General features: G+C 39.9%; 3 protein-coding genes across 8 annotated transcripts in view; all 3 read right to left on the reverse strand.

The window, feature by feature from the left end:
* Nucleotides 1–231: 231 nt before the first annotated feature.
* Nucleotides 232–3,493, reverse strand: LOC138368713 (uncharacterized protein slr1819-like). The gene is made up of 3 exons (XM_069331436.1): nt 2,475–3,493; nt 1,260–1,636; nt 232–293 (listed from the first exon to the last, which is right to left on the reverse strand). Exons 1-3 carry the CDS (start codon nt 3,491–3,493, stop codon nt 232–234), a joined length of 1,458 nt encoding a protein of 485 aa, XP_069187537.1.
* Nucleotides 3,494–5,050: 1,557 nt separating this feature from the next.
* Nucleotides 5,051–6,154, reverse strand: LOC138368714 (uncharacterized). Its single transcript, XM_069331437.1, has 2 exons — nt 6,131–6,154; nt 5,051–5,659 (listed from the first exon to the last, which is right to left on the reverse strand). Exons 1-2 carry the CDS (start codon nt 6,152–6,154, stop codon nt 5,051–5,053), a joined length of 633 nt encoding a protein of 210 aa, XP_069187538.1.
* Nucleotides 6,155–8,614: 2,460 nt separating this feature from the next.
* Nucleotides 8,615–21,758, reverse strand: part of LOC123756763 (uncharacterized) — a 62,573-nt gene continuing 49,429 nt past the window's right edge. For all 6 annotated transcript variants that reach the window (XM_069331853.1, XM_069331851.1, XM_069331852.1 and 3 more), the window contains 6 exons: nt 21,229–21,389; nt 19,087–20,333; nt 15,816–15,993; nt 15,160–15,308; nt 14,431–14,576; nt 8,615–13,254 (listed from right to left, as the gene is read on the reverse strand). In XM_069331853.1, coding sequence (XP_069187954.1) covers nt 13,127–13,254; nt 14,431–14,576; nt 15,160–15,308; nt 15,816–15,993; nt 19,087–20,333; nt 21,229–21,389 — 2,009 coding nt within the window. In that variant the 3' untranslated portion in view covers nt 8,615–13,126. The remainder of the gene's footprint in view (nt 13,255–14,430; nt 14,577–15,159; nt 15,309–15,815; nt 15,994–19,086; nt 20,334–21,228; nt 21,390–21,758) is intronic.

The following is a 21,758-nucleotide window of genomic DNA, read 5'->3' on the forward strand; positions in this document are numbered from 1 at the left end:
ACATAGTAGGCTCATTAAGAACATGTGTGTCCAATGTACACAAGTTGTACCAACCACTTGGGCTGGACGGTAGAGCGACGGTCTCGTGTCATGCAGGTTGACGTTCAATCCCCGATCGTTCCACAAGTTGTTGGACACCATTCCTTTCCTCCCGTCCCATCCCAAATCCTTATCCTGATCCCCTTCCCAGTGCTATATTGTCGTAATGGCTTGACGCTTTCCCCTGATAGTTCAGTTCAAAATTCGGTTCTTGGACTTCAGGGAATCACACACTGAAACTTTAATTGGATCATCTGAAAGAGTTTTATCGAATCACACATTAAAAGCTCCTTAAAATTAAGCCTTTGCAATAAGACTTTTGGAAAGGCAGATTCTTCTCCCTAGATACTCTAAGGCTTATGTGAAAGAGGTCACCAATAAGCTAAGGAAGGACCAGGCCACAATTAAGCAAGCTGCCGACAAGACTAAAAACAACATTCCTGAAAGACATAATGAACAGAAACATGACCCCTTTACCGACACTAAACAGAAGATACAGCTCAACAGACATTACAAGAAGACGGCCAACCTGTTCTCCCGACACACTCTCTTAGGATTGTCAGCCCCAAAGATACCAATATATGGGCAAGACGAAAACATTTCATACCAGCTAACACCGCTTTAAAAAACAAGAGTCTATGAGAGCTCATATCATTGTTATACACAACCAGACCATCATCAGATATATCTTGGCTGGCAACACCAAAATAATCGATATAGATAACGATAATACATAATTAGATATAGACAAAAGCACTTCACATCAAGCACACATTCAATTATCTTAAGCCAAAATACTCCTATTGGCACGTCCTCTCATCATTAAAGCCCAGAAAAGTACTACAAGTCTACTCCACACATATAACCACAGATAGTAAGAATACAGGGAATAATTCCTCATTCCTATCAACAGGTAACCTCCTTATATCTCCTCATACCTTCATGCTGGTATGCAGGTATGAGGTATCCTGGTATTTCATTCCTTCACACTCTACTGCAGCAAGAAATATTCGTTTTTTTCCTCACTTTCCCCTCTACCTCCTGCTAAGGTGCTAAGGTGGTGAGTTTTATTGAAATGGGTTCTCTATTAGGTACGCACGAGGTCCATTACCATGTTATAGCAAGCTATCAAACACTTTAGGGGTTGGTAGCTGTAAGTAATAATATTTAGCGCTTTCGGAAAGTTAAACAACCGCATCGCTGAGAAATTCGACACCAACCCTGCAGCGTAACGTCACTTAATGGTATGATTGCCAGCCGTTTCATATTGCAGGCGGCAGCACCGCAGGTGGAAGCACCGCAGGCGGCAGCACCGCAGGCGGCAGCACCGCAGGTGGCAGCACCGCAGGCGGCAGCACCGCAGGTGGCAGCACCGCAGGTGGCAGCACCGCAGGTGGCAGCACCGCAGGTGGCAGCACCGCAGGCGGCAGCACCGCAGGTGGAAGCACCGCAGGCGGAAGCACCGCAGGCGGCAGCACCGCAGGTGGCAGCACCGCAGGCGGCAGCACCGCAGGTGGCAGCACCGCAGGTGGCAGCACAGCAGGCGGAAGCACCGCAGGCGGAAGCACCGCAGGCGGAAGCACCGCAGGGGAAAGCACTTAAGCACGAAAGTTTATTGTGTTTAAAAACATATCTTGCAGATCATGAACAATATCCTCAGTGAAGATATTCAATGTGACACCCCCTACTCCAAATATATGTATGTATGTATATATATATATATATATATATATATATATATATATATATATATATATATATATATATATATATATATATATATATATATATATATATATATATATATATATATAATGAGAGAGAGAGAGGGTAAGAAAGGGGGAGGTGAGGGAAGGAAGAGGGGGAAGAATGAAGTAGAACAGAAGGAGGAAAAGAGAGGGACAGACTCATCATATCTACATTTGAAACTGTGTATGGAGTCAGCCTCCACCACATCACTGCCTAATGCATTCCATCCGTTAACTACTCTGACACTGAAAAAGGTTCTGCCTAATGTCTCTGTGGCTCATTTGGGTACTCAGTCTCCACCTGTGTCCCCTTGTTCACGTACCACCCGTGTTAAATAATCCATCCTTGTCTACCCTGTCAATTCCCCTGAAAAATTTGTATGTGGTGATCATGTCTCCCGGAGCTTTTCTGTCTTCCAGCGACGTGAGGTGCAATTCACGCAGCCTTTCCTCGTAACTCATGTCTCTTAGTTCTGGGACTAGTCTAGTGGCATACCTCTGAACTTTTTCCAGCTTCGTTTTGTGCTTGACAGGGTACGGGCTCCATGCTGGATACTCCAGGACTGGCCTGGAGTATGAGTATGTATGTGTGTGTGTGTGTGTGTGTGTGTGTGTGTGTGTGTGTGTGTGTGTGTGTGTGTGTGTGTGTGTGTGTGTGTGTGTGTGTGTGTGTGCGTGTGTGTATACACGATAGCGCCTTCTATGATGGCGTCGTCTACGATAGCGCCCTCTATGATGGCGTCGTCCACGATAGCGCCCTCTATGATGGCGTCGTCCACGATAGCGCCCTCTATGATGGCGTCGTCCACGATAGCGCCCTCTATGATGGCGTCGTCCACGATAGCGCCCTCTATGATGGCGTCGTCCACGATAGCGCCCTCTATGATGGCGTCGTCCACGATAGCGCCCTCTATGATGGCGTCGTCCACGATAGCGCCCTCTATGAAGGCGTCGTCCACGATAGCGCCCTCTATGATGGCGTCGTCCACGATAGCGCCCTCTATGATGGCGTCGTCCACGATAGCGCCCTCTATGATGGCGTCGTCCACGATAGCGCCCTCTATGATGGCGTCGTCCACGATAGCGCCCTCTATGATGGCGTCGTCCACGATAGCGCCCTCTATGATGGCGTCGTCCACGATAGCGCCCTCTATGATGGCGTCGTCCACGATAGCGCCCTCTATGATGGCGTCGTCCACGATAGCGCCCTCTATGATGGCGTCGTCCACGATAGCGCCCTCTATGATGGCGTCGTCCACGATAGCGCCCTCTATGATGGCGTCGTCCACGATAGCGCCCTCTATGATGGCGTCGTCCACGATAGCGCCCTCTATGATGGCGTCGTCCACGATAGCGCCCTCTATGATGGCGTCGTCCACGATAGCGCCCTCTATGATGGCGTCGTCCACGATAGCGCCCTCTATGATGGCGTCGTCCACGATAGCGCCCTCTATGATGGCGTCGTCCACGATAGCGCCCTCTATGATGGCGTCGTCCACGATAGCGCCCTCTATGATGGCGTCGTCCACGATAGCGCCCTCTATGATGGCGTCGTCCACGATAGCGCCATGGCTAGCAAGCTGCAGTCTGCACAATTCCAAGAATCGCGGGAGTCGCTGCACGGTCCGCCTCGCCTGTCGACTCACCGGGTTACCAGGAATCCCAGCAAATAAATATGATCTCTGCCGGTGATGGCAGCGCGCCATAATCCCCTCCCCCTCCCCCACCCATACTTTCTACAGCCTCCCCCCACCCCCATACTCTCTACAGTCTACAGGAGAGATGGTAACTGGAGGCATTTAAAGGTCTTCAGTTTCAACGGCAGATTTCACAAGAAAAATGACGCTCGCATTAGGTAAGGTGACATATATTTGTTAGACAAAATGCTTGTGTTACTGTGGTAATGTTGGTGGGTGGTGTAATGATCGCGGAATTAATAGTATCGTTCTACCACGAGTACAATAGAGTCTGTTGGGTGCATGTTAATCCTGTGAGGACCAAGATGATTAGTTAAGGATATTATCTCTGGTCAAATAAGTATGTTATGTTTACATAACCTTTCCCAGACGCCTCAGGAGACGAATATTGCGATGTTTTGCTTTTTATTGTTTACATTTTAGTATACATATATGTTGTGTTTATATCTATATCCATAAATGGTAATGTCTGTTTATCTGTATAGCCGAGGAGACTCCCTCATATCACCTGGATAGTTATCTAGATATTTGTGATGGTCTGAAAGCATATTACGGTTCCAGTAATAGTGTACATGTAAACTGGCAAATGAACCTTTGTCGGAAACAGAGACGATTCACAAGTTATAACTTTAATATAAAGAAATCATTGGTTTAAAATAAAAAGTATATGCTGAAAACGTTTTCTTTAAAGAATTTCGTTTTCTGTAAATGGTTTGTGGGCACACTGAAACAAATTTCGACTTCCATATTTCACCTTATCAGTCAATAATACAACGTATTAACATAACCAAACGTAATGAAACCTGTCCAAACTTAACCTAACCAAACCTTAACTTAACCACACCATGGATAAAGAGTAGATAACAGCACAAGTTATGCTATCGTTTCCAATCCATTCCCCTTGAGTGGGATCTCCCTTGAGAGCTTGAGGTTATCTTGAGATGATTTCGGGGCTTTAGTGTCCTCGCGGCCCGGTCCTCGACCAGGCCTCCACCCCCAGGAAGCAGCCCGTGACAGTTGACTAACACCCAGGTATCTATTTTACTGCTAGGTAACAGGGGCATAGGGTGAAAGAAACTGCCCATTGTTTCTCGCCGGCGCCCGGGATCGAACCCGGGACCACAGGATCACAAGTCCAGTGTGCTGTCCGCTCGGCCGACCGGGGACAGGGGAAGAATCAGTTGTATATTTCCTTCAACAGGATATTATAGATGACAATCATATTTCTGCAACAAATTCTTTCAAAATCGCAGCGTAAAGCGCTGTGATTTGTATTAATCCAAAGCCATTACACCAATTGCAAGGGAATGACAAGTTTTTGTTGTAATTGTTCTTTGGGATTATTTCCTGTGAATCAATTAATATGTTGTTGAACTCTGCACGCCAACCCGTTCTCTCATCTAAATACGTCGCATTTTTTTACGTAATCGACCAATCCATTAAAAATTCGATGTATTAGTTAGCATTAAAGCACTGTAATATTGACGATTCCTATGACTGGCTTCGATAGGTTAGATGGGTTGCTCAGGTTCGTGCGTTTCTGATTAGACAAATCAGTTACATTTTTTACGGAGTGGCAGGTGAAGAAAACGGGATGAATATACGAGACCGCATCCGGGCAACGACAGACAAGTTGTGATACGTTCCAGGGATCGTTGGACTCTTGACACAGTTTCCAGGGATCGCTGGATTCTTGACACAGTTTCCAGGAATCGCTGGACTCGTGGCACAGTTTCCAGGGGATCGCTGGACTCTTTGCACAGTTGCCAGGGATCGCTGGACTCTTGACACAGTTTCCAGGGATCGCTGGACTCGTGGCACAGTTTCCAGGGATCGCTGGACTCTTGGCACAGTTGCCAGGGATCGCTGGACTCTTGGCACAGTTTCCAGGGGATCGCTGGACTCTTTGCATAGTTGCCAGGGATCGCTGGACTCTTGACACAGTTTCCAGGGATCGCTGGACTCGTGGCACAGTTTCCAGGGATCGCTGGACTCGTGGCACAGTTTCCAGGGATCGCTGGACTCGTGGCACAGTTTCCAGGGGATCGCTGGACTCTTTGCACAGTTGCCAGGGATCGCTGGACTCTTGACACAGTTTCCAGGGATAACTGGACTCGTGGCACAGTTTCCAGGGATCGCTGGACTCTTGGCACAGTTGCCAGGGATCGCTGGACTCTTGGCACAGTTGCCAGAGGGTCGAGGGAGTCAGAAGCCACCTGGCTACTGCAACTGGTCCCCAGCAACAGGTGTGAAGCTCTAGCAACGACTAATTAGCAAAACCTCACCGAAAAATAACATCCAAGTCTTATTAGTGCAGTTGTTTTTCTCCTTCGTGGTTAAATAATTTAAACTCTGCCATTGTTTAAAACTGCAAATATGTGTAATCACCCTGAATTCCGCTCAAAAATCACGCTCAAGAGTCATATTTCCGATAGGCATCGTATTTTAAAAATTTCAGGGGGTATTTGGGCAAAATATGACCAATCGGTGTTTTCACTAATTTGCATATTTTCGGTATAAACGGTCGTAATTTGAGTATATACCATATGGACATTAAATAATAATAATAATTCGTTTCGTTGGGGACAGGCAGCCTGTTTATATATGTATAGTTTGTTTAACGTACATGGAGGTCAAACTACTGACCCTTCCCGGCTGGAACACCACCATAGTTTAACTCCCGGGGACCTATTTACTGCTAGGGGAACAGAGACATTAGGTGAAAAAAGAAAACTGGGATTCCCGATTGAGAGTCGAGAACGAAATAAACTGTACTCGATAAAGCTCTATAAAATGAAGACTTGTATATATTATTTTAAACCTGCAAGCTGTCTATGATGTTTCAAGCTTACTGTCTTAAGTTTTTTTTACTTAAATGGCGAACTAATTAATAAACAGCATATCTGATCAATATTACTTATGAATTCAACACGTTTTCTATTGGTCAGGTATACTATAATGAAACCATCGATAGATTATCTGTGTATCATCAGGCATCGATATAGTTTATCTGTTTATTGTTACAGGCAAATCTATCCCTTGATTATGACCAAAACGCGGAAGAAAAAAAATTCCTCCGGGAAGAAAGTAGATAAATAATATTAAGTATATAGTATTTTTCTCGCAGGTCACGTAATCTTTATGATAAACCGCCCCAGCAGGAGGCGGCATTTGATGATGTCTTTGATCTGGAGGTGGGGAGGGGGGGGGAAGAAGAGGGGGAAGAGGAGGGGGAAGAGGACGGGGAAGAGGAGGGGGAAGAGGAGGGGGAAGAGGAGGGGGAAGAGGGGGTGGTGGGGTTGGAAGGGAAGGAGCTCAATATCCACAGCAACAAGAGGTGGTTCACCCCTTACCTTCGACGAGAGGGGATGAAGGTCTTTCACCCGTATGAACACTTACCGGCGCAGGCACAGAGGAGGCTGATATGATGATTGCTTCGGAAACTCGTGCTTCTGAAAAGGTCCGTCGTGCTTGAAGTTCGAGACGTTGGTGTCTGGGGGTGATTGTGCCGTTGTCGTTGGGCGCGGGATTTCATTACTTACATAAGTAAAGATCATGTGTACCGAAACGTACACACACACACAAACTCAAATTTGCGAGCACATATTTATTGACACGCACACAGTATGAATACACACACATTTAAGCACCTGTTACACGCATACAACACAATACAAGACAAAGGGGTCACACATGATAGAAAGAAAATAATTCATTGTGTCGGGGGACAGGAAGCCAGAGAGTATTCATACCTGGTTTGGTTTTGATTCAGGTTCCTCCCCCACCCCCAGGCTGCGTTTATGTATGCCTTATATGTTCTCTGTAATCCCTCTATTTCAGCAATCTCTCCTACTCTGAAGGGGGAAAGTGAGCACTGAGCAGTACTCAAGCCGGGACAGCACAAGTGATTTGAAGAATACAACCATTATGACGGGATCCCTGAATTTGAAACTTCTCGTAATCCATCCTATCATTTTTCAAGATGACGCAATATTTGCTTGGCTATGCTTCCTAAACGTAAGGTCGTCAGACATCTTTATTCACAAATCCTTTACATGCTGTTTTCCTACCATGGACAGATTTGATTGTGTTTTGTACCCTGTATTATGTTTAAAGTCCTCATTTTTACCCTACCTGAGTTCATGGAATTTATCAGTTAAACATTATGTTATTGTCTGTTGCCCAGTCGAAAACTTTATTAATATCGGCTTAAAGTTTTTCAATGTCTTCAACAGAGGTAATTTTCATGCTGATTTTTGTTTCATCTGCAAAGGATGATACAAAGCTGTGATTAGTTTGCAACCCGTTCTCGCACTTTCGTATAGTCAATATTGACTTATTAAATTCGTGCATATGTAACATACTAATTTATTGTGAATATTTTAGTTTACCTTGAAAAGCTTCATAGAAAACACCGATCTTACCTAACCTTTTTAGCATGCATCTTATTGCTTCGTAATTACAATTATTACTTAACCTATTATAGGTATAGGTTAAGTAATAATTGTAATTACGAAGCAATAAGATGCTTATCTAAACATACTAAGCAGCTTAGGTGAGGTCGGTGTTTTCTATGAAGCTTTTCAAGGTAAACTAAAATATTCACAAGATGTAATTCACACACCAGATACAAATACGAGGAGATAGAGATTTATGCTCTTCTCTTAGATCTCACTTTCCAGTAGTTACTGACAGGCAAGCACAATCTAGCTAGTAGTGCTTGTATTTAGTAAAATAGTAAATAGTAGTGGTAGTAAAATCTTTTTACTTCAAACATTTGTATAATACTGTATTTCATATTGGATATTAAATTATTTGCAAGCAAGATATTTGCCAGCAAAGGGAGTAGTTACACTAGGTTAGAAGAGGAGGCATTACAACGATGAGCAGGCAAAATTGTATTGGGCTTAGCAGTAATGCGTAGTGTTGGCCTTCAGTGAAGTGTTGGCACTGCTTCTCCCATAATAAAGTATATACTTTAAATAATAAAGTATACATTTTGAAGTTCACTGCCAGGAGATATTTGTCGACTAATATGTCGAGGACAAAAAATGCGTACCCTAAGTTGAATTCGGTATAATGAAAGAACAGTAATTATCAAAAAAAAAAAAGGGAAATCAAACAAGTTAGACTACTTAGCACTGTGTCATGGAGACATTTACAAATTTCCTAAATATCACTTGGGATGCCAATACGAGATCTAAAAATACACGAGTGCCATCAAAGGCATAGAGGTATAAAGACCAGAGACATGTTCCACACTTGGTTACGACAAATTCACAAAAAGGCATGAACAAAATATTCAGTACATTTGATTTGATTTTATATTAAAAATCCTTTTCATTTATTTGTGTTTACATTATCAAAGATGTTTGCTACCATTTACATAAAAATAAATTGGTAAGAAATAGCAAAATATTACAAAATCCATGATTTAATGGAACGAGTCAAGTCCCAAATACGGCAGCACAGAAAAGCGAGACTCCACAATGTACTATACAATGTGAATAAGAATAAAATAAATTACATATTATATATATATATATATATATATATATATATATTTATATATATATATATATATATATATATATATATATATATATATATATATATATATATATATATATATATATATATATATATATATATATATATATATATAATCTCAAACTTAGCCAGAACCACACAACAAGGCTTAGTTGGGGGAAGAAACATTTTGACCATTAAAATGAACCTAATATATTTAATTATATTCACTATTGGAGGGAAAAAAAGTGTGCAATAAATTTTGATATACTGTATCTTGGCTATGGGCCATGATGCAATCTAATGCAGTCCATATGCTTGTTAAAACAATTAAAAAACTCATTTTAAATAAAATTAGGCTTTACTAGCCGAGAGGTTAAAATGCACTGTACTCGAGGCACTATCTCGCTCGGATGGCTTGACCGTGTCTAGATGTTCCGAGCACTTCCATTCGTCCACTGTAATTGACATTTTGCTATTTTTCATCGTTTCAGTTACAGATTACATTAGTGTAAACACTTAAAAACACACATTTGCACTTATTTTGATACTACAGTAAAAATCACTAAAAAAAAAAAATTGTAATATGCCAAATAAAAATGTGTTGAATTATTAAAATTTTATCAGACACTGCAAATTTAAATTCTACTTATCTGGATCTTCCGGACACCTAGTCCATTGCCCCCAATGTTCTGCTAGTCCTGGTTAATGCTTCAGAAAGACACCCCCCCACTATATTCTTATCATCCAGTCTTAAAATTATACTTCCAAACAATCTTATCACATCATTTATGAAGAAACTAACAGTGAATGTGTGGAAGTGTTTATACATCCTGTACTTAAAATTATACAGTCCATCCAAACAGTCTATCACATTTGTTATGAAAAAAGTAAGAATGAAAGTGTGAATGGGTAGCTCCTCCTTACTGTTCAACTTCAAGGGAGCCCAAATACAAAAAACAGATTCACATTATGTATTGTGAAGTCTCCCTGAACACCATCCCCCACATTAACCACTCTTCCACACACCAGTCTTTAGTCATCATTATGGTTTTGTCATTGGTTTATTTTTGGACTTTTTTTTACTTTATACAAAAATACTATCGGCTACCATCAAAGAGCAACGTCTCACATCTACGATAAGCAAGAGGCGCCAACCTGAACCACGTACAACCTATTTATTAAAAACCTTCAAACCAAAAATGAGTATTTAGAGAAAATGTTTTCTACTCGTTTATATTAAACAACAGTGTACAGTAGATATAAGAATTTAACCCATAATGTGATCTATGGTAAGAAAGTAAACATGAACAATATATAATTTGCCGCACATTGTTCTCTTGTATAACTATAATCTACATGATATAGTTTTTATATATAGAGACTATGGCACATCACCACCCACTATGCCAAAACCTTCACAATCAAACAGCAAAACAATTATGATTCCTACAAAGCAAATAATGATGAAAATTTGTTAAAGGTTTTGACACATCTGTGATGATATCATATAATAATCTTTAATTTTCAAAATGTATAAAACCATGTGTAGAAATATTTTTTGCAATACATACTATAAACACCCCTTCCTCCCCCACCAAATAATATTATCCAAATGATGACATTAACACACAGACACTGTTTTATACTTTTGAAAACATCACAGAATTTGTTACTTTTATTACTCTTGAAAAATTACACACAAACTGAACAACTTAAAACTTTTAAGTATAATTTGATCACTGTGCAAGTGATAAAAGTGACTTACTCATATCAACAAATTGACATTAACAAACAATAGTCAACTTCGAATATTTCTTCTTATTTAGCCCTTTTCAACCGGGCATCATCATCCAAGGTCACGACCTGAGAAAATCAAGTTGGAAAGCATCCACAACATGAAAACAGTATATGCAGCACACACACACACACACACACACACACACACACACACACACACACACACACACACACACACACACACACACACACACACACACACACACACCACTCCCTGCATCCCACTTTGAATGGATTTTACAACATACAGTTGACACATTATGTTGCTATTAACATATGAAGTACTATACGTGAAACACATGGCACTGAGCAGCCATCTTACAAGTCACGAGAAGTTTCTTTTTTCTAAACAATTTAACCATTTGCTCAAAATTTCACTTACACGTTTTAATAGCACCAGAAACATACTGTATCTCCCATTTATATTAATACTCTATTACCCCCCTCATAAGGGTAAAAAATAAACACTGGCTGATAACTATAACCCCATCCACTTTTAATACAGCCTTCCCCATCCACTGTTGTCTACTGGAAATCATTCTACAAATGATGCTAACTAAAAGCTTGTGCTTGTGACACACACAAGATAAATGTGAATACGATGCAGATCCCACATATATATTATATATATAATATATATATAATATACGTATGTTATTATTAACATTACAAGTTTGTCTATCATCACTACTTTTCTAACAGTTATATTCTGCAGCAAATTTAATACAAAAATAACTAGAAAAATCAAAGAAAACACTACATAGGGCTAACATTAGGTTCCCTAAAAGGCTTAAAATTTCCCTGAAAAAACATGGTAGCTGCTATGCTCATGTCACTAATTGCAAATACTGTATACAAATTTTTCCTTCTATCAACACAATTTTTAAAATTGTATTAGAATTATTGCAGCATCTGTAAACTTTAAAAACCAAAACAACAAATGCAGCCCAGTGTCTTAAAATATTTACGATGATAGTGTCAGGGGGGAATAGGAGGGAGGGGGGGGCGGGGTAGAAATCCTAAGTCAGTAGTAAGCTGAACCGACAAGTTCATGACTGTCTTAATTCTCAGGTCAGAGTACGCGTAATAAGGCATCTGCCCAAAGACGTGTGCATTTAGTCGTAGTGTCTGTCAGAAATAATACCAGTTATCGTAAAATCTAACCATTATGCCAGGTTTCTAGCTAGTACCCTAGGACCACTTGGTAAGCGCAGACTGGCCCTACTAACACACCTTAGTTACCCAGTCTAATGAAACTATCTAAAAACTCCATTTTGATTTTGAAAAAAATTAAAAGAATGAGTATACTTATCCTGCTTCAGCAGACTTGTCACTTATGGCTGAACAAAATCTTAAATGATTCATGGGTAAAATTCAACAAAAAATACAGGTACTGTACTCATAAAAGAGCCAAACACTAAAAGTTGTCATCCTTGCTTCAGGAGATAACCTGCACTAGTATCGGGGAAGGGAAGGGCATTGTCATGTCAAATTCAATATAATGTGATTTGATAATGGTATTGACCAATCGGACAAATCATATAGCCACAAGTAAATTACCCAATTGGCTAAATATTGAACGACAATAACAATTTCGCATCAAAGCTGCCAAAGAACTTCTCACAAAGTTGTTGCCGAGCTCTTATACCTGTATCAGTAAATCATCCGCTGGTTCACTTGAGAAACATTTAATGACGACTACTTTGATTCAGAGTTATCACAGGGCTGCTTTCCAACTGTACAAATGAAGACGTGTACATAGAACAAAAAGCCTTTAAAGATGCCCCAGCACCTAGTACCGGCAGAATTTGACCCTTGGTATGGTACCCACTGTTATTTGTATGAATTAATGAACCTTCCACTCCGGATCTCTTTAGCAACGTCACATGATATTACAAATCACAGTGTGAAATCTGAATGTAGTTTAACAGCTGCAAAATTGCCTTAGGTTCCCAAGATCTATCTCACAAGCACAAATGATCTGCAAAAAAGATCATTATTCGTGACTCGTGATAAAATACATAGATCTCAACCCAAATGATGCTAATGTCATGACTGGATGTATTAAAAAAAAAATTGCTTGAGATATGTACAAATATTTAAAACCATAGGGAGCAATTCCCATTTAAAATATTGTCACAGTAACAAATGTATTATGTCAGGAAAAATCCACGAGCCAAAAAAAAAAAAAAAAAATTACTAACACTTTCAACTTTGATAACTATAATTCAAATTTTTTAAATATAAGTCTATATACATGACAGGTCAGCTAATGCTTCTTTCTACATTGATAAAGACTAAAGAACCCAAAGGTCATCGTGTCTTTTTACTCATAGCTGCTCGGAGGAGGGAATCGAAGTCCATGCTCGAACCTGGATTTCTTCTTGCAATAGGACCTTCTGCTGGACCTCCAAGATAATGGGAATCATTGGCCTGGGCATCTAAAAGAAAAAAAGAAAAAGTTCGCATCATTTAAAACATGATTGCATTTGTACAATAATTCTTGTACTACAGAAACTACAATCCATTACAAGTCATTAACACCTTTTCATGCCAAACACCTAATGATGTCTTTCTTAGCTCTCAAAGAGCAGTTATCAAAATTATCACCTCTTTGTATGCACAACAAGTTCTTTTAGAAAGACATTTGCATGAAAAGGTAAAAGCATTTAAAGGTATGATGAAGCTGGGCAGTGGAGGCAATTATTAGGAGAAAACCCTGAGCCAGTACAACTATATAGTGCCTGCAAGGGATACAGGATGACAATTTAAGATAGGATAGGGGAAAGGAATAGTGCCCAAACTAAGTTCAAGTACAGGCATGTTTATTGAGACAAGAAAAAATACATCTCAAAGGGATAGAGTAACTTAGGCTATTTCTACCCACCCCCCCTGTGCCCAAACCACTTGAACAGTAGGGGATTGAACGCGGACCAGCAAGAAGCGAGGCCGTCGCTCCTACCGCCCCATCCCTATGGCTGGATATCATTGGGTACTTGATGTACCCAATGATAAAACCAAAGGCATATTTAAGAAAAGCTGGAAATTAATGCCAAAAGGCAACAAATCATTTCTAAGACATTTTAAGTATCACTTGACTGACTTTAATTTTCACACTCACCCATTTTCTCGGACATACTGTACTGTATGTTTGGACGAGAAGGAAATTAGTGTTCTGAAACGTCTACTATTTATTTGGTCTTAGTCCTGTGAGGTCTAACATACCTTGTAATTATATATATAATGAAGGTCTTAAATATCTATGAGATTGAGTCGAGATAAAACATTTACCGAGGTCATTTTGTGCCTAAAATAAAATTTTTCATTGAATAACACTTGCAAATTTTGCAGAGAATATCACAAGGTGGCTGAAAACACCCTAACCCACAAAGATGAAATGAGTGATAATGCTTCGGTCCAACCTGGAGCCGTATTTTCATTTTCTTTTGCAAGAGCTCATACAATATGACATTTTATTCCATCTGGTAATTGCAGCAAATGTCATCCTTTCTTAACATTTGAACACGTATCTTGCCCCATTTACAATAAGGTAAACATTAGTCTTTTAACATGTTAACAACTGCATCTGATAATACTTTATTGAGCAATACACCTACCCAAGTCTGAGTACTGAACTCTGCAGAATGCTCTCCGGCCTCCAAAACACAAATCGTATCGTGGAAGAGACGAATCATCATTTCCATGTTCAACTGCATTGTAAGCTTCGTCTCTACTTTTGAAAGTTACAAACCCATAATTATCCCTGTGGAGTAAATTAATAAAAAAGGGGTTAATAATGAGCATTTAAAATGGTTACAAAGTGCTAAATAAGTAAAAGTAAAATTAAACTTCTATTAATTCATTATTAGCTCAACCCACATCCATGAAAGGAAGTATTGTATGTGACATTCCAGTCTGTCCTGTACTCAGGACAAAGCCAAAACACTGTCACTTTCATTTCCTGTGCTACCCATTTTCAGAAATGGTATTGTAACTTATTCTCTACCTCTCAGTTTATTCAAATATCATACATATTCAATTCCCAACGTTTAATGATGGAACATATAATCGAGAACTCAACAATAAAGCAAATTAATTTATCATTAATCTAAGAACAAAGTTAATAGTTGAAATGCTTCATAATTGTCAATTATGCTCATTGAAATTGTCACCATTTATCAGAAAACCTTTGGGTGCTTCTCTAAATGTTCCAGTATCGGTGAATACACACATACCACAACTGTACATTCAATAAATGTTAAATACATAATGTTTTTAAGCTTATCAATTTTGGAGTCTTAATTTGTTAAGGTTTAACAAAAAAAAAAAAAGTGCATCATATTTACCCATGTTCTCTAAAGTGTACACTGATATCCACAATGTCTCCAAACTTTTGGAAGCGGTGACGTAGGTCTGCTTTGGTAGTGCCCTCAGATATTCGCCCGATATATATTACTCTACGCTCCTCTACTTGTCGGTCTCTGTCTGTCATTTCCTGTAATAATAACAAATTTATTATTCTTAGCAATGCAAGCTAGTATTTACTCTCTCCTTACCAAAACAAGGCAAAATAAATTTAAAATATATACTAACAAGTGTTTTACACAGTTAAATTTAATCATTTCAGAACATCAAATTAAAAAATCCGAACAAATGATATACTTGTTTCATAATTTAAGTCATATATGCCTACCGATGATTCCGAGGATCGACGTCCCCTTCGCCCATTCTCTGACCAAGCCTCCTGGTTGGTGGTCCGGTCAACCAGGCTGTTCAGTGCGGCTGTTTACAGCCGTACATGAAATCCAGCCTGGTTGATATGGTATTCTCGGGAGGCATTATCAAACTGACATTTATTCTACTGAAGCCCTTCATGCACACTTACAGACAAGAAAAAAGTAGGAATGTATGAGCCTATCTGTAGTAGAGATGACATAACTTAGGGTGGAAAAATCTGCCCATGTTCTAAAAACCACGTGCACCATTCCCTATCATATCTTACCATTCTCCTCGATCTTGAAGAAAGTCGATGGTGTGGGGAACGTGACCGTCTCCTTGATCCCCATAACGGTGATCGAGATCTTGAGACTCTGCTATAATGTGAGGAACGAGAACGAGATCGTGAACGAGACCGAGACTGACTATGGGACCTGGATCTTCTTGAAAATCTATAACCCCATCTGAAATTATACATTAATATAAAACTGAAGGCTATTAAATATTGATACTGCATACATGTGATTTAATTAAATACTGTATTAGATACACTGCTAAACTAGAAATAGAAAACTAAAGAAAATAACAATTGCAATAATGGTGATATAACACAGATCATCAATTACTTCACTCATCTCAAAACAATTAATCTGTTTTGACCTTAAAGCAATTCTGTGGCATTATGACTACCGTCAATTCCAAACCTAGATGTTACTTGCACATGTACGGGATTTCCCCAATCTACTTTTCTGCATTTTCCATCTGTTACCTTATTCCCCAACTAAACAGTGTCAACATGTTGTGCATGAAATACCTATTCAAACATGAGGGTGATCAGAGCACAGGCTCCCTATTAACTACACATGCATTCCATGATAAACCATGATGTTGCTAACAGCCATACCCCAATTTTACTCCAACTAGGAATGCAGTAGGGTCTTGAACTCTAATGTAAAATTCTGAATTTGCATTCAGTCAAATAGATGAGTAATTTTAGATTCCTATCATCTAGGAGCAATTTTGGGTTCATTGACAATGTCCAAACAGTGCACTTCTCTCCACAGTGATGGCTCGGCTGGTTCTGGTTCACGATTCCAGAACTGCATCCCTCTCCCCACCTCCCAAAGACTGCCTTGAACAAGACTGCCTCACCCATCTTCGTTTCATTCTCGAGGAATGTCTTCTGTCATAAGGATTACGAGCACCTCCCGTGTCACCTGAACTTCACGTGCATCTTCCCGGTACTCTTTGTGGTATAATGCTTTGAAACTTCTGACGGTTTTAGCCTCCACCACCTTCTCACTTAACTTGTTCCAACCATCAACCACTCTCTTTGCAAAAGAAAACTTTAATATTTTTCATCTAGTGTCTTTTGCCTGGAGCATTTTGCTGGCTCTGGAATTCTCTTGCTTTGCAAGTTTTCTTTACTTCAGTGATTTTTCAAGCTTTAGCTCTGTAACAGTACACAGTTCCCACATTCAAGCACTTCACTAATGCTTCCAGTGTGGGTTGGGGTTTAGTCTCGAATCATTACCTTATCAGCCAGTGACGTTAGTGTTTGTTGTGTGGATGTATTCACCACAAGGAATCTGACGGCTGAGTGGACAGCGCTTCAGATTCGTAGTCCTGAGGTTCCGGGTTTAATCCCCGGTGGAGGCGGAAACAAATGAGCAGTTTTTTCACCCTGATGCCTCTGTTACCTAGCAGTAAATAGGTACCTGGGAATTAGACAGCTGCTACAGTCTGCTTCCTGGGGGGTGTGTAACAAAAAAGAGGCCTGGTCGAGGACCGGGGCCACGGGGACGCTAAGCCTTGAAATCATCTCAAAATAACCACCAAATTAGTCCCGAGATTACACAAAGATTTTAAGAATACTTATTTAGGCCTAGGGCAGGTTAGGTTGATAGTAAGGTTGTAGCAGTTTTTTAATTATGCCTTCAGAATATCAACAGTGGAAAATGTGGACCTATTTTACACATTTCATTCACAATCACTACAGGTAAAACATAAGGTGTTGTATATAGTGAAGCATTTCTTTCTGAGCAGGGCCTTGGATGCTCGCATTCCCACCCTTTATATACCATATATATCAAGATTGCTTGGTATGGCTTAAGGTGGGTTTTTTGAGCTTCACCGACCCTGTTGTTCAGAAACGTTTTGTCAACAGTGGTGGCAGAGGTAGTTTAGTTTTGAAGCTGATTATCAGAGCACTAATTGGCATTCTGTCTTTCTGATTAGTGCTTGCTGGGGCGTTGAAGGTACTGCTCGCTTTCTGATGCAATAGCGAACTGGTCCCTCAAAGGTGGCTTCATAAACACCTGCCACTGTCTTAACATCAGTTTTTCCCTCAAAAGACCATTTGAAAAAATAATTGTCAGGGTTGGGGGCAAGGTCATGAGAGCCAAGTGTAGGGATGCGTGTCCAGATGGATCAAATTTGCTCTGGCTCAGGAACAATCTAAGGGACTGGTTCAGGAACCAAAGAAATACTCAAAAACAAAATTATTAAAAAAAGTGTGTTTATTACTAATGGCCTTATCCATCAGCTACTGTTACTTACATTTCTTATACCTTGTTTCACCTGAAAACCCTTCAAAAGGTGGCTGTTAAAATACAAAAACCCTCCCGGAAGCCACATCTAAAACAAACCTTTGCAACCTGGGGCCAGATTCACGAGGCAGTTACACAAGCACTTGTACCTGAACCTGTACATCTTTTCTCAATCTTTGGCGGCTTTGTTTACAATTATTAAACAGTTAATGAGCTCCGAAGCACCAGGAGGCTGTTTATAACAATAACAACAGTTGATTGGGACGTTTTCATGCTTGTAAACTGTTTAATAAATGTAACCAAAGCCATCAGAGATTGAGGAAAGCTGTACACGTTTGTAAGTACTTGCGTAACGGCTTCGTGAATTTGGCCCCTGTTCTATTAATGGGTTCCCTTTATGCACCGATCCACATTTAAATTTTCACCAAACTAGATCCCTAAAAATTATTTTATCTGACACTAACCCAATGCTTTATATCTGTGAACTTTCGTTTTCACTCCATCACAAACATCAGCTTGCTTCCTATGCAAATGACTTCAAGAGTAATAGTTATGTGACTAGTTTACTGACATAATTGACTTATTGTATACAGTACAGACAATAAGAAAAATGTTTGTATTAGAGAAAATTATACTGCATATCCTTGGGGAAAAAAAAAATTGACTAAGCATAACGTGTCACAACCTCAAAATATAAAACTTCACTGTGTTGACCAGACCACACACTAGAAAGTGAAGGGACGACGACGTTTCGGTCCGTCCTGGACCATTCTCAAGTCGATTGTGAGAATCAAGTCACAATCGACTTGAGAATGGTCCAGGACGGACCGAAACGTCGTCGTCCCTTCACTTTCTAGTGTATGGTTTGGTCAACATACTTCAGCCACGTTATTGTGACTCCTCGCCTGCAAAACTTCACTGTATTTAAAAACACACATACCTTAATCTCTTCCTGGGTAGGGCATGAGAGTAAAATTCTGTATAACCTTAATATCAGAGTTTACACACCTGTCTCTGGTTTTGACGGAGCTGGAGCGTGACCGCGACCTAGAACTGGAACACGATGAGCTACAAGTGGACGGCGACGACCTCCTCCTCGGTCTCGAGAGAGAGCGGGAGCGTGATCTCGACCACCGCCTTCGTGACGAACTGTGTGGTGACTGCGATGAATTAGAATATCTGCGCGTTCTCCTCCTCTTGCCCCTGGATCTGTGCTTTCTTGAGCCGTGCTTTTTAGTCTGTGCAGGACTTCTGCTACGACTTCTGCTCCTGCTAGAAGATGACCACCTTCTTGCAAATGTGCGGGAAGTGCTTTTCCATCGCCCATCATAGATTATGGAGGTAGAGTTGCTGTAAGATGGTTTGGTAATAACAGATATTGATTTATCTAGGGTCTTAATTCCAATCTCCTTTAGAGTCTGAGTTATTCCAGTAGGGAGGTTCTCAACACATCCAGTACTAACATTTTCCTTGTCTTGATTAACTGTGGTTTCTGGTTCGGAGTCTCCTTTTAACTCCCCTTCTTCCATTTCATCTTCCACCGTCTCGTGGCCACTTGTGTTATTTTCAGACCCTTCCAACCGTTCTTCCTCTATTTTTTCAGTCTTTACATTCTCCATTTTTCCTACTAGTTCAGATACTTGCAAAGGAGTGCTACTGGGGGCATTTTGAGTGAAATCAGTATGAGCAGGCGAGGGACAGCGACTGCTCTGTGTGCTTTGTATTCTTTGACGGTATTCTGATAAATTAAGCTTCCTCTTAATTACTTTCACCTGTGGTTTATCTGCTGCAATTGTTTCTCTTTCTTTCTCCCTATCACTATTCACATCTCCCTCAGGTTCTTCTTTGGGTTTGATATTGCCAATATCGGTCATATAAGCTGGTAACTTGTTGTACACGTCATCTTTATAGTTAGTCTTGGTTTCCTCCCCCTGTCTGTTCATCCATTCCTCACATGCATTTATAGAATCTTTACTCTCCTTCTTACGTTCCTCTGTTTCAATGCTGGCATCACTAACATCACCAGATTCAACTCCACTGTCTTTCTTGCCACCATCATCTTGACCATCGTCAGATGATATACTTGGCTTCTTAGTGTCCCATCTAGGAATGGCTGTATAGTACTCTGGTAGTTTGTTGAATAGACCATCACCTACAACGCTAACATTTTCACTTGGTATGTTTTTCTTTTGTTTTTCGGGTGAGCAGCAGTAGTCATGATCTAATGGAGCGGGCACAAATACATCTGTCTTGCTCTGGAATAGAAACATTTTCATACAGATTATTTTTTGAATTACCCTTTCAAGATCTAGAAAACTGCAATACAGTATTAATGATAACTATGCATTTTTGAGTGCGCAAATAAAAGTAGGAGAAAACTATGAACAAAAAAGTGAAAATGTGTGAAAGAAAATAGGTGAGGAAGAGATTGGAAGAGAAAAATAAATGAACAAATAATACTTAGCTTACAGGAATGGCTCAACTTTTGAATAATGTGGAGTAATAAAACCGGTATACAGGCAACTGAAGGAAAGATCTAATAATAGGGAATAGCAGAGAAGAACAAATCCTCGACGTTACGAGACTGAAAACACATATCCCAGCTCACTCGCATGTAATTTCAGTGTGCATGTGTTCCGAGTTCTTATTTACCCTGTGTGTGTTCTATGAATGGGAGCAAAAGTGAGCAAGTTAAATTGGCAAATCCAATTAAATAATGCAGTGTTTCAGTTGCTATTAAGAAGTTGTTAAGTCACTGTATATAGACTGAGGATGTGCATACAATAGATGGCAATCTGCTCACTAAATTTAAAAGAAATTGTAAGGGAAGACAAATACAACAGACAAAAAAATATAAAATAATATCAGACCAGCAAAAGTAATGAAATTATGAACTTCATGAAATGAGTTTACATCACCAATACAAACCTGTACAAGAATAAGAAGATATATTTAAACAATTATTATATGACATGAACATATAAGCTGCATTTTATGTCCTCAAACAAAATACAATATTCAGCTTATGTTTTAAAATTTTAATTCAAATTAACACGCATATATACTATCAATGAACATGAGATCAACTTTGAAATACAGCTCTCGGACCTACTGAATAAAAGTGAGATACCAGTACTGAACAACCCATACCTGCTGAGTAGTGGTGGTGGTGGAAGTAGCAGTATCAGTACGAGGTGCTGCACGATGAGCTTTGCTATGTGGCTGGTTTATGTCCACCTGCTTGACACCGCGTCCTTTGTGAACAATCAATGGTTCAGACAACATTTTTGTACTCTTGCGCTTAGTTGATGCTGCAAAATATAACAATATTAACTAGATGTTTGTATCACATTGGTGATTCACTCAGGTATCCCCCCTCTACTCCCCAATGGTAGCATACCTGATACAGCCAACAATATTACATTCATAAAAATATGAAATATTCTTAGAAATACAAAATTGGAATATTCCTGCCATCATTGATCAATTGGTTCTGATCATGACCATTACATCTGATCTTTATTTTATTTTTTTTTTAATTTAGCAAAAACAAGTTGAACAAGCTTGAAGCAGAAGTTATGGAAGCTAGCTCATTCGATACATAACTTCATGAGTAAATATGAGACCATTAGAATATCGGGAAGAGCTAAATGACCAAAGCATAATACGCAAAATGTGGG

The sequence above is a fragment of the Procambarus clarkii genome, chromosome 26, assembly GCF_040958095.1.
Source record: "Procambarus clarkii isolate CNS0578487 chromosome 26, FALCON_Pclarkii_2.0, whole genome shotgun sequence".
Classification (NCBI taxonomy): domain Eukaryota; kingdom Metazoa; phylum Arthropoda; class Malacostraca; order Decapoda; family Cambaridae; genus Procambarus; species Procambarus clarkii.